At 41.5% G+C, this 14,181-nt stretch overlaps 1 protein-coding gene across 1 annotated transcript; it reads left to right on the top strand.

Moving 5' to 3' along the window:
• The first annotated feature begins 4,623 nt into the window (after window positions 1–4,623).
• LOC126781898 (uncharacterized) lies at window positions 4,624–11,882 on the top strand. Its single transcript, XM_050507019.1, has 2 exons — window positions 4,624–6,439; window positions 11,788–11,882. Exons 1-2 carry the CDS (start codon window positions 4,624–4,626, stop codon window positions 11,880–11,882), a joined length of 1,911 nt encoding a protein of 636 aa, XP_050362976.1.
• The last annotated feature ends 2,299 nt before the right edge of the window (window positions 11,883–14,181 follow it).

Here is a 14,181-nt window from a genome sequence, read left to right as displayed (position 1 = left end):
ATAAATTTATTTGTATAAAAAAATTTGGATGATCTCAATGTAATCAGAAATAATATCGTCAGGCTTTTCTGGAAAACGCTGTTTTATCTATAACATCATTTTGTTTGACTCATTTTATAATCTCAAAAATGCCTAAAAAGAGACATCATATTATTAGATAAATATTTTATAAATAATAGGATACCTGATGTGTAAATGTCAAATATGTTTAAATGCATCGAAATTCATGGAAAATAAATTGTGTACGAAATATAAATTCGTAAATCCCACAAAAGAGATATACGTACGTCTATATAAATTGTATTATTGCTCTATTAGTATTTGGAGCGACAGGAGCAGAGATCAATATTTGTCCAGTTCGTCCGCGTCCGGGCCCTGATAAGGGGTCGAGAATTATCGACGTTTATTAGAAACTTACACAGCAGTCATAAAACAACGCGTTGACCGTTGCTTCATCTGGTGTTAGGATTGATTGAACTAGATGGCTGTATAATTGTTACAAAAAACCTTTTTTATAATGTTTATGTACTGTATTCTAGCTTAAAAAACTCTGTTGTTTAATTCGGTGAATAAGATAATTAACTATAAACTAAAATAACGCTTGTTTTAGTTCGTATTATATGTATTAGCATATCGTTTATTTTGTTTGAAAACCATCTGATTTTAAACATTCTTAATAGTTAGTTACAGTTATCGCAGGCAGGTGGCATATTATAATGTGTTCACTATGATATTACACGTTGAAAATTAGCTTAGTCATTATCGTCTTTTATTCTTAAGATACGTAAAAAAACTCGTGCATATATGCTAATACCATATGTACATATACGTGTTTATATGTAAACAGACGTATCTAAACAGATATCACAACAGACGTACCTATATAAATAGTTATCGATTGTAATTTGTAGAAATATTCATGTTGTTCAAACAGAAAAAAAAAATTCAAATATAAAAAATAAATAAAGAAAGAGTCAATTAAGCACAATGATAAATGTTAGTTGTTAAATTAATAATTGATAATTAAAATGACTATTATAAACAAAAAAGTTAAAAAATAGGTACTTTTACAAAGAATTGTAAAAAAGAATAGGTATCTTTTAACTTTTACAATTTTATATATATATATATATAGAAATCTGTCCCTTTTTAATAGCCGTTTTTTCAGTTCTAAGTCCAATAGAATGTATTTTTCGGTGAAATAAATTTATCGTAAAAACAGAGTCGCTTCTTTTAATTACCTCCTTTGTTAGTAAATAATTATGCTTAATTTAAAGTGAAATTATTATATTCAAAATAATAACGACTAAATAATATATTTCTTTTTTAATGTGCAACAAATGCTGTATGAAAACAATAAGACCTAAGTAAGTATGGTAGACAAGGGTCACAAATAGTAGAAAATTTAGCGGTAACTTACAATAAAGTGTAGGAAAAAATATGAGTATACCGGAATAAAACAAATTAGGTAATATGTGACCACTTTATGTTTGAAATCACTTCAAGGGCTCTTCACTTCTTTGGGAGAGTAAGTAGGAGAAGTGCTTCGCTTATATTAGACCAGCGGTTATAAAAATGATAAGATTTTATATTTCATTTTGATAAATTTATATCTCCTTTTAAATGTGGTTTTCAGTGATAATGAAGTGAATGTTCAAAGAAAATAATTGGGTATGATAGTATTGATAGTAACAGAGGTAGAGCGTAACATTATTTTGGTCTTCTTCACGAACAGGAGTAGCAGAATCTAGATAGCCCTCCCTAGATTTAACTCCAAGTTTAGCTTTGATACTGAAATTATGATCCTGTTCCGTTTCCGTTTATCTTGCCAAGGCAAATTGAAATAGTGTTATAAGAATATATATTACGATCAATTTTATTTATGTTATAAGAGAAGACTTGAAAATTAAAACCATAAATAAAAATCAGCCCTTACAATTTATTTATGAAAATAAATATTTTATTAAGATGTGTAAATTGAATTGTAAATATGGTTACAATTTGTTATCACTCTTCTAACAAAAAATATGTATTTCGTTTATTGTTTTACTTTCTCCTCTATGAGCACAATCAGGATTCTCATACTAATGCTGAAAAATATAGGTTGACCAAAACAAAGTTTCATTAGGATTGTCAGACATTTTTAATTGAGTAAGTGTATAATCATATAATTGCGTTAATAGAACGGCACAAAATATTCTCTTATTTTAGAGCAAAATAATTTTCTTAGACTTAATTCGACGCATATTCGATCTTGACTACAACTATGTTGCAACTTACTTTTTTTTTAAATATAGGTAGGCGGACGGTAATTGGTCACCAATGCCCATAAGCATTGAAATTGTAAGAAATGTTAACCATCGCTTACATCGCCAATGTGCTACCAACCTTGTGAACTAAGATGTTATGTCCCTTGTGCCTGTAATTACACTGGCTAACTCACCCTTTCAAACCGGAACACAATAATACCAAGTACTGCTGTTTTGCGGTAGAATGTTTGATGAGTGGGTGGTACCTACTCAGACAAACTTGCACAAAGTCCTACCACCAGTAAGCGTGAGTATAAGTAATATTATTAATTATTATACATCAACCAGTGCAGGCTATAAAGTTTTTAGGCTATTTACTTATTTAAAAGCTGAAAATGGTTTTAATCTAATATGTTTATTTAATTTTGCACTAATTTCCTGCTTATCCTAGACCATGTCAAGTCTCTCATTTTTTCGGAGCATCTCGGCTTAAATAAAAAAAAACGTAACGACAAAATGTATTCTTTTAAATATTTATTCACCAACAACAATGAATAAAGTAAACAATTCAGTAAATAGTATATTTCTCGGATTAAATAAACAAACAAATGGACATACCCCTTATATATACAATCGTACCCTTCGGTCAACTATTTGCATTGGAAATTCATAATAATCTCATTACAGTTGGCGCTCTTTGATTGCCGTGACCCGGCGACCGGACAAACTGACGGACATATTGATTTTTGTTATTAAACAATAGTAACAACGTGTCTGATTTGATTTTTGTCACACTGGGCACTGTTTGTTTTATGTCTAATCATAGAACAGAGTAAATTATAAAAGTGCTACGTAAAAAGATTTTTTAAACAACATTTTATTCTACTTCTTCCTAAAATTATCAAGATAATTATTTATTTTCGTTAGAACAGTGTATAATATATTTCGCATCGTATCTTAATAACTCAAAACATGTGCTTAAAATTGTAGATAATCGTGTAATTGAAAGATAATCGTGTAAAATTACTCCAAGATTTGGCTTTCAAAGTTTCCGAAAATAATAATTTAAAGAGTAAATATTAACGAAAAAAAAAAAAAAATTAAAAGATTCTTTACTTTTGTATTATCTTTTGTGTGTTTCGATAAAGTTTCTATATATATTTAAATTAATGCCATAAAATAATGCCATTTCATGTCATTTCCAGTACTCTGTAATCTGTTGTTAAACATTTTATTGGTGTGAATGTTTGTATTAGCAATGATGAGGATTATTTAAAAGTAAAAAGCATCCATGCTTGTTTTAAATTTGTAATCGAAACGGTTATAATAATTTGTTTTATTTTTTATCTCTAGTTAATACCCTATCTACATAGCAAACTATAACGATAACATACAATAAAAAAGGCATCTTCCTGATATATTGACATATTGATACATATTTAAAAGACCCGTCTTGATTTATTTATTATTCTAACTAATATGCCTGTGTACGTAATCAGAGAGTGTTTTAGATTTTACTTAACATTGGCGCTGCAAGAATTATTAATCATCAATGTATCATGACCTCGAATGCGTCACTAACCTTGGAAACTAGTTTTTTTGTTATTTAAAATCGTAGCGAATATTAATTACAAAATAAGAAACCAAATATAATACAAGGCATGGACTTAGATATCTCTGTACCTTGGAAACTGTGATGTTATAATATATAAGAATTGCTGTTTGGCGGTAGAATATCTGATAAATGGGTGGTACCTACCCAGGTAGCCTTTTGTGCCTGTACTTTAGAACACAACAATATTAAGTATTGCTGTATAGTGGTAGAACATATTGTTATAAGTGGTTAGTACCTATCTAGATGGCACAAAGCCCTACCATCTTAGCTTAGCAGACTTAGCATGTGTAACGCTAAACGTGACATTTCTTTTCCGATTTGATATTTATAAATTATTATGATTAATTGTCAATACATTCAAATCAACTTAAGTTAGGTACATAATAAATTTGGATTCGTCGTTGACCGTCGTAGCGTGCGGACGTGTTCGTTATCTCGAGCGAATGTTGCTAAGCAAGTTACGAATACTAACTGAAGCGAAACATCGTGGCTTTGGCTGCGTTATCTATGCGTTGTGGATGTTTTTACGACTACTTTGGCTTTCTTTAAGGGTTTTTGTTGTTTCTGTTGTGACATATTCTGAACTCGGCTGTGCAAATGGATTGTTGTTTCGTCTTGAGATTGGTTATGTTGGTTTTCACTGTTGTTTGTTGATTTGTTTTTGTTGTTCAATTATTTTCATTTTTTAAATTTATATAGGGTATTTTTGTTTTCTTTTGTTTCGTTTGATTGTTCGTTGGTTTTTTTTTTTTTGTTCTGATGGACGTCGACACGGAGTTGTCGTCGTCCGACGCAAATGCTGGGCGTAAACGCCCACTTGTGGGCCTTGCGCTCTTTGATTCCGGTTCGGATACGGAGACCGAAATCAGATCGGCGGCGAAACGTAACAGTGCTAGCCGGGGGAAGCTCACTTCCAAGGGACGCGGAACTGGCCTCGCTCGCGCCAAAGCCGAGCTTAAAGCAAAGGCCGCCGAGGCTAGGGAGGAGGCGTTTGAGCGCTCCTTGAGAAGTCGGGCTTTCCGTAAGGAGACGGCTGTGATCGCGCTTGACTCTGAGGAATCCTCTTCCTCGGAGGTCCGTAGGGAGGATCCCCTAAAATTGGGTGCAGAGGAGCTGCGTGCGGAGGCTGGTCGCAATGCAGCACTTATTCTGGAGATTGCCCAGAAATCCAGCAACCTGAAGGGTGGCTTCATCAAGAAGCTCAAAGAATCTGCATCTTCGCTCCAGTCCATCGTAGATGCTCTGGCATCAAGGACCGAGGCGGAAGAGACGCGCAGGCTTCGCGCTGATAATGGCCGCCTGCGTAAGGAGGTGGACAGCCTCAAGACTGAGTTAAAAGCCCACCGCCGTGAGTTTGCGGAAATGCGGACCACGGTGGCAGTGGCAAATGAGGCGTCCACCAGCACTGTGCGGGACACACAGGCTTTGGAGGAATTTAAGGCCTCTATAATGTCGTCGGTGGGCTTTATGATTAAAGCTCAAATGGAAGGAATCCAGGACCGTCTCCTTCCAGCTAAAGTGCTCCGTCCCCCTCTGGCCGCGGACAAGAAACAGGCTGTAGTGCAGAAAACTGCACCTACATACGCGCAAGTGGTCCATCCGACCCCAACACCGAAACCCGCACAGGCGCCGAAACGGGTGCCTGCAGTCGAGTCAGTCCCGCTGGCACCGACTACGTGCCTATCAGCCACCCCGACCACGTCGGAGTCCCAACCACGGGAGGCCCAGGAGACATCATGGTCCACCGTGGTTAAAAAGGGAAAGAATAAAAAGGCTTCCCCCTCGGCCGCAGCGTCCGCCACAGTACCATCAACAGTGGCGAAGGCTCAGCCGGTGGCCAAACCGAGGCTGGTTGCTCCTCGCAGGGCTGCAGTAATGGTCACTCTGCAGCCGGATGCGCAGGAGAAGGGCGTTACATACGCTCACATCCTGGAGCGCGCGGAGCAGGGCGTTAAGCTTCAGGATATTGGAATCTGTGGCGGCCTTAGGGTCCGACGATCGGCGACGGGAGCCAGACTCCTCGAGCTACCGAAAGCACAGGCGGAGCAGGCGGATAAGCTTGCTGAGAAGCTCCGCACTGTACTGGATGGTGTCGCAATCGTCGTTCGACCTGTAAAGCGAGTGGACCTTAAGGTGACGGGATTGGATGATTCCGTCACCAAAGATAAATTGGTCGCTGCAGTTGCTCGTGCAGGGAACTGCTCCCCTGACTCAGTCAGATGCGGAGTGTTGCAGCGTGGTCCTGGATATATGGGAATGGTCCGCGTCACCTGTCCTCTCACAGCGGCGAAGAAGATATCAGATGCCGGTCGCCTCCTCGTAGGATGGAGCTCGGCCAAGGTATGCGTATTGGAGCAGCGCCCTTTGCGCTGCTTCAAGTGTATGGGCCTTGGCCACACGAAGGTGCTTTGCCCATCCAAAGCGGAACGGGGGGGTCTATGCTTCCGGTGTGGCGTAGATGGCCACAAGTCGGCGGGCTGTACCGAGAAACTGCGCTGTGCTGTGTGCGCAGACGCTGGCAAGCCCTCTGGGCACGTGATGGGATCAGGGGAGTGCAACCCCCCCATCACAAAGGGTACGGTGGTCTTAGGCACCCAGACTACCACCAATGTCGGACGGCGCCAGGCCGAGGAGGAAGCTTCAATGTCAACATGAGCACAAACATAAAGTTCCTCCAGACGAACATCAACCACTGCGCCGCGGCGCAGGACCTGCTGCTGCAGTCCATGGCGGAGTGGCAGATCGACCTGGCTGTGGCCTGCGAGCCATATTATGTCCCTCCCCTACCTAACTGGTTAGGAGACTTGGACGGCACCGTGGTGGTTACTACCTGGAGTGAAACGAGTTCTCTCTCACTCATTGAGAGGGGCTCGGGTTACGTAGTGGCAGGGTGGAGAGAATTCGTTGTTGTGGGTACGTACTTCTCTCCCAACCGCGGCCTGGCGGAGTTCGAGATTTATCTCGGCTCGATCAGAGCTGCGGTGACCAGGCAGTCACCGAGGCCGATACTGGTCTTGGGCGACTTCAATGCTAAGTCACGTGCCTGGGGCAACCCTGCCACGAATCCGCGAGGAAGGGCTATTCAGGTGTGGGCACTTCTCTCCAGCCTGTCCCTACTGAACAGGGGGCAGGTTTACACGTGCGTGCGGCAACAGGGGGGGTCCGTGGTGGATCTCTCTTTCGCCACCCATGTTGTAGCACGCAGAGTGTTGAATTGGAGAGTAAAGGAGGAGGTGGAGACTCTGTCGGACCACAGGTACATCCGGTTTGAGATCTCTACCTCTCGCAGGTCGGTGGAACCCTCTAGGGTGCCAACCACGCTTCCAAGGTGGTCTCTTAGCCAGCTAGATCGTGAGCTGGCCAGGGAGGCTGCCATCGTACAGCGATGGGGTTCCACAGGAAGGTGGGAGGGCGCCAGTGCAGAAGAGCTAGCGGGCCACATGCGCAGTGCTCTCAAAGAGGTCTGCGATGCTGCCATGCCTAGGTTCCGGCATAGAGCTCCGCGCCGGCAGGTGTATTGGTGGTCGCCCGAAATAGCAGAGCTTCGGGCGACGTGCAGCCGGGCGCGAAGGGCTTACGTCCGTTGTAGGAGGCGCAACGGTTTTGATGCGGACTTGGAGGGACAGCTATTGGCCGCTTATCGTCAGCTGAAAAAAGACCTACAGCTGGCGATAAGTCAGGCCAAGGAGAAAGCTAGGGAAGAACTACTGGCGGGCCTGAACCGGGACCCCTGGGGGCGTCCGTTCCGCGGTGTGCGTGGAAAATTCCGCACGCAGGGTGCCCCCGTGACAGAGACAATGTCATCGGATCTCCTCCTGCGCCTGGTCGGGGAACTTTTCCCCCATCCAGGTGAGCATGTCCCTCCACAGATGGTCCCTCGCTCTATGATTGACGACACAGTGGCTCCACCACTGATCACAGAGCGGGAGATGGAGGTGGCCTTCGACCGCTTGAGGGCCAAAAACACTGCGCCGGGCCCAGACGGGATTCCAGGGCGTGTTCTATGTGACGCTCTGGAATACCTAGGCGTAAGGCTTCGGGAGCTGTTCGACCAATGTCTGTGCAGCGGGCAGTTTCTGAAGCCTTGGAAAGAGGGAAAGTTGGTCTTGTTGCCAAAGCAAGGTCGACCGCCAGATTCTTCCTCGGCATACAGGCCGATTGTGCTGCTGAACGAGACGGGCAAATTCTTCGAAAAAATTATCGCTGCCCGTCTTATTCAGCACCTCGACGAGGTGGGGCCGGGTCTGTCAGAGGCTCAGTACGGGTTCAGGGCGGGTCGATCAACTATCGACGCCCTGGACGCCCTGAAAACCCGGACCACGGATGCGGTGGCCCGAGGGGACGTAGTTCTGGCGGTATCGATAGATGTTGCGAACGCCTTCAATAGTCTTCCTTTCGAGACTATTGGGGAGGCACTCCGATACCACGGGGTGCCTTCCTATCTCAGGAGGCTGTTGGGGGCATACCTCCAGGACCGGGTAGTCCTCTGGGAGGGGGGCGATGGGCGTCTTGTCCGGCGTTGGGTAGGCTGTGGCGTTCCGCAGGGGTCAGTTCTCGGCCCAATTCTGTGGAACGTTGGCTTCGACTGGCTCCTGCGGACATCCGTCCTTCCCAGAATGGGGGTGTTGTGCTATGCGGACGACACTCTCATCACGGCGACAGGGCGGAATTATCAGGAGGCGGCTCGCCTGGCCGAAGTCGGTACGTCGCTCACAGTGGACCGCATAGGAATGTTGGGCTTGAGGGTCTCCATCTCAAAAACGGAGGCCCTCTTATTCCACGGTCCACGTCGAGGCCCCCCTCGAGGGGCGTTTATCACCGTCCAGGGGACGGTGATTAAGGTGCAGGCCCACATGAAGTATCTGGGCCTGACCCTGGACGGAAGATGGAGCTTCGGGCAGCATTTTGTCCAACTTGGCCCGAAGCTCATCAACGCTGCTGCTGCCTTAAGCCGGCTCCTACCAAATGTAGGAGGGCCGGAAACGCCATGCCGGCGATTATACGCCGGTGTTGTGCGGTCCATGGCTCTGTACGGTGCTCCCATCTGGGTGGACGCTCTCACCGCTCGGAACAAGGTTCTCTTGCGAAGGCCGCAAAGAATCATAGCGGTGAGGGTGATACGCGGATATCGTACGGTGTCGTGGACGGCGGCAACACTTCTCGCGGGCGATCCGCCTTGGGAGCTCCAGGCGGAGGTGCTCGCGGAAGTGTACCGGTTCCGGGTGGAAGTGAGGTCGCGTGGCGACCGTCCAGGGTTGGAGGAGGTGCTGCGAATCAGGACTCTCGCCCAGCAAGCCCTGATTCGCAGGTGGGAGGAGGATCTGAGGTCCCCATCAGCAGGCCTGGCGACAGTGGAGGCGATCCGTCCCCACTTGAGTCGCTGGGTAACGAGAAAAGGCGGCACATTGACCTTCAGACTGACTCAGGTGCTTACTGGACATGGGTGCTTCGGTAAGTACCTGCACGGAATAGTCAGGCGGGAGGTAACGCCCTCCTGCCACGAGTGTGGTGCGCCTACGGACACGGCATGCCACACTCTGATGGAGTGTGCCGCTTGGGGGCCTCAGCGCCTTTCCCTGGCGACTTTAATCGGCGGAGACCTTTCGCTGCCGAGCGTGATAAATGCCATGCTTGGTAGCGAAAGGTGCTGGATGGAGATGGTCTCCTTCTGCGAAAATGTCATGTCGCAGAAGGAGGCCGCGGAGCGGGAGCGCGAGGAGAGTGCCTCCGCTGACCCGCTTCGTCGAAGAAGACCGGGGAGAAGACGCCAGCGCTATGCGCATCTTCTCCTCCCGCCGTGAGTGTCGCCGGGGCCAGAGGGTCTCTGTACCCCGAGTACCCCCTAGTATTTGGAGGCCCGCAGAAGCGGGCCAACCGTCGGGACGGCACGGTAGTATGCGCAAGCGATCCCGTGACGTCCCCCGACAAGATGGAGTGGGTACCGCTGGTTTTTAGTGGGTATTCCGGCGCCTTCAGCGCCGGCGAGTCCCACATACCCCCCCACCTTATGTGGGGGAAACACATAAATGTGTTTTTCCAGCGAGAAAAAAAAAAAAAAAAAAAAAAAAAAAAAAAAGGTACATAATAAATTTAATTCAATGACAATCAAAATAATCGCGCACATAGAAATATAAGGGACAAACAAAGAACATTCCACTTTTAAATATATTTTTTTTAAGTTAAAAAGAAAATTTGATTGAGCCAGCATTATTATAGAAATTAAAACTAATTATTTACAGAAATAATGCTGTATATATCTGTACATAAATCATAAAAAAAAAAATAGATAAATGTTTCATCTTATCTCCTTTCCTTGAAGCGAAATAAATTTTTCTATCTCCAATAGAGACGGTTCGTTTGTTGTCTCAAAGACAAAGCCGCTTTACTTGTCTAAACCAACGATAAATCCATTGGTGTCCGGTGCAGCTTACCTTACAGAAGCAACGGTAGAAACAAAAAATAAATATCAACAAATAACATAATATACAAGAATTTTTATATATCTTTATTATCTTGTAGTGCAGCAATTTTTTAAGCAAACTTATATGCGTTTAATTTTTTTGGTGAACAACGAATTTTAGACAGCTAGAATTGAAACGTGTGCTTCCGCTATTAGTAGTTATGTTCCTTGGGTTTAAGTCTAAATTGGAAAATATAGAGTTATTATTTAGTGGTGTTGGCTTATCTTGGTGGTGGGGCTCGTGCAAGCCCGTCTGGGTATCACTCTTTAGATATTATAGCACTAAACGGCAATACTTTATATTGTTGCGTTTCGATTTGACAGGCACTAGGGAAATAACATCGTAGTTTCTAAGGTTGGTGTCGCATTGCTGATGGTGACCACTTACCAGTAGGTGGCCCGCCTACATGCCTATAACATAAAAATAATAGTAGAGGAGGAACTGAACTCTACCATCACAAATAAAATGTGTACATTAAAGTGAATATTAAAGAAATAAGTGTATAAGTGAGCTGAATATCTACCCCGTTTTAATACTACTCCCAACAATAAGACTTTATAAGCCGTAACTATTATAAATTGTTATTTTTAAAAATATTTTAACACAATAAATTTCATTCTAATTAATCATTAAAACCAACTGCCAACATTGTTTGTCATCATTATATGATAAACATAATCAGTTATACTTTGAGTTAAAAATAGTATGCTGTTTCTTTTACCGGTTTGTCTCAGGTGTAGGCATTTTTTTTCGAACTGGTAGTGGAATTTAGACAATCAATTGGCGTTAAGTTTTTATATTGAATGGTGATTTTCAATAAATTACGCAATCAATAAAAACGCTTCATAACATTTGTGTACTAGTTACAGCTTTGCAAACATTGCGACCCGTAGGCAAACATTGTCTATAGACGTATTGTCTACTCTGCAGATAGAAACCTTAATTAACAAGAGGGCACTATCCATTTCACCCAGCAACAAATACGTTACTCGCAACGTTAGTGACGGCACATTGAACACGATTTGCGATGCGTTGCGTTGCGTTAACGCAGCCGAATTTATAACGCGTGTGTTGAAAAAAGCAACTATGTCCTCTGCCCTAAAACATGCGGTCACACAATTTTACGCGGTGATTTTTACGGCTACTAAATTCTCAGATTCGTTTAGACTCGACTTTTTCATGATTCGTTTATAAAACTTCTTTCGACTGATTTATTTAGCCCATAATAGAATGGGCACTTCTCTTTTATTTAAAGATAATAACGATGATATACTTCTTATAGATTTCAGTTAAGGCGGCCATTCTCAATTATTTTATGTACTCAAGTATATGTTAGCAAAGATTCATTACTTTTACTTATAATCCGAAAAGGCGGCAATTTCGACACGGTTGAAGTGACGTTCGATGCAGGATCTTTGCTTTACGTATTTTTCAAGACCGTGTATGAACTGTCAACTTTAAGGTTGCCTCAGAAAACTTCTTAAAAGACCTAATGATTTCGTTGAAATTCCCGAAATTATAACGCAGGACTTCAGGATCTGCAAAACTAGTCACTAGATGAGGTAGCTAATACGTATGTATATAATTAGCAGTAAAATGTAATTACAGCCTATACATTTCTAACTGCTTGGCAAATATCTGTTTTTTATTCTCAAATGCTGATTACGTATCGGTTGGTGAATACATGTGGCACCTTTCCCCGAGCTATGGAGTAAACTCCATGATGTTTTCCTTTATTGACTACTGCAAAATTAATTATGAACGATCTATTTTTGTTATATGTAGGTGGACGGTCAAATGGGCCACCTGATGTGAAGTGGTCACCACCACCACTCCATACACCGAGAATGTGCCACCAACCTTTTAAACGAATATGTTATGTCCCTTGTGCCTGTATTTATACGGACTCACTCATCCTTTAAACCGGAACGTAACAATACTTAAGTGCGGCTTAGCGGTAGATAACTGATGAGTAGGTGGTACCTATGATGATTTATACCTATGATGATTTAAACTAGCCGTCTTTAATTAACACCGTAACTATCCCTAATTTAATCAATATTTTACTAAATAATTTGAAATAATTAATATTAGGCATTTGTAAAAAAAATACATTCGTTAATCAGTACAATATACTAATAAATAAAATTTTATACTCATATTTGGTAAATAGAATACAAATTTCAAAGGAGCAACAAAACATTTATCTTATGGCACCTGCTTAACATCTAGAAGTTGGGGCAGAGAGTATGAATCAGGAACGATAAATAAGGGTAACAAAACTTATTATAATTACAACGGGAGTGTCCATTCACTTGTACTTTCATTATTCCCGCATGTGTGTCCATTGTTTAACGTTACGTTACTTTTCATGTCACTACTACTTTTGAGAACCGAGATGGCCCAGTAACTTGAGGCTACGTGAATCTTGACCGAAGATCGCGGATTCAAACACGAACTAGTGATATAGCCGGCTTAAAGTTCATATAAAGCAAGAAATAGTTTATATGAAGGGTAGTATTTTTATTTTGTAAAAGTCGTTATATAATGTACAAATTAATAGTAATTAAAGGTGATAGGAAATATTCCCGCACTGCGTTTGAGCCCTTTAACTAAACATAATATAATAAAAAACTGACAAAGAGTCGTGTGTTTTTTCACGTATCAAATTATATGTATATATACTCGCACCTTAGATAAAATCCTAATACGCTAAACTGGTTATTCAGATAATAATCAAAGCGTTTCATATTCAAATTTTATAAGGACAAATGCAAATATATAGATTAATTATAAAAATGAAAATTAGATTTACCCTGTTCACACGTTATTTTATCGTATCGTAAGTGACAAAGCGAAGTCCCGTCGGTACGGTAGTCGCACGTGCCCCTAACGACTCTACGAACTGTTTGATTTAAAGTCGCAACAATTGTGTTTACGAGCGCACTCCTACCATACCTCATGAGATAAAACTTGCTTCATCCTTAATGGGCCTTTGTTTATTCGATTATTTGATTACATTCTCACTTATCGAAAGTTTTTATATGAAGTTCATAGATAAAGAGTTTACTGAAGATACTAATATTCTAATGAATATCTATGAAAAATTTAAGTTTTTATATTGTAATAATTTGTAAGTTGTATATAAAGATAAATTCAGCAAATCGATGCTATGAGCAGAAACAATAACAACATTAATTAAAATTAATTGATACTGTTTATATGTTGTTCGTTGAAAAACACAATTAATTTCCATCGTTAAAATTATCAAAGGTCGAGAGAAAATAAATACGATTACTTGTCACATTCGAAATACGAAAAATAATTTAAAATGTGAAACTTAATAAATTCATCAGCGTGAAAATTCGTTACGAGAAAATTTCTTTTTCTCTTCGCATTAACACCATTAAAAGGAAAAGTTAAGTGAACAATACACGCCAAGAAAGCGTTCCGTAATAAACTGCTGTTTAACAAACAACTGACTGAAAAAGTAATACCTCTTGAAATATTCCAATGAAATATGTATTAAAACCACGGGCAGCGAGATTAAGCTGCTAAAGTAAAGATCGGATATTAAGAATCCTCTATAACCAATGAAAGCGGCGCTATAGACCTCTAAAACAGATAATACTGTAAATTATTTATAAAAAGAACATGAAATTTACGCTTGTCACTATATCGTCTTAATTTAAAGTGGGTGAAACTACGAAGCACATCGCATCTTATGGTGTAAATTTTAAGTTTATTGGTTTAGCGGTTTTTTCCGTTAGGCTTTACCAATAAAACTCCTCATTTATTAGTATAGATTAAAGATTGTTATGATGATGTCATAAAGGGCATTTACCATTTATACAGG

Source organism: Nymphalis io, chromosome 4 (genome assembly GCF_905147045.1).
Source record: "Nymphalis io chromosome 4, ilAglIoxx1.1, whole genome shotgun sequence".
NCBI classification, from domain to species: Eukaryota; Metazoa; Arthropoda; class Insecta; order Lepidoptera; family Nymphalidae; genus Nymphalis; species Nymphalis io.
The sequence above is the reverse complement of the archived record's forward strand: the minus strand, read 5'-3'. Positions and strand labels throughout refer to the sequence as shown.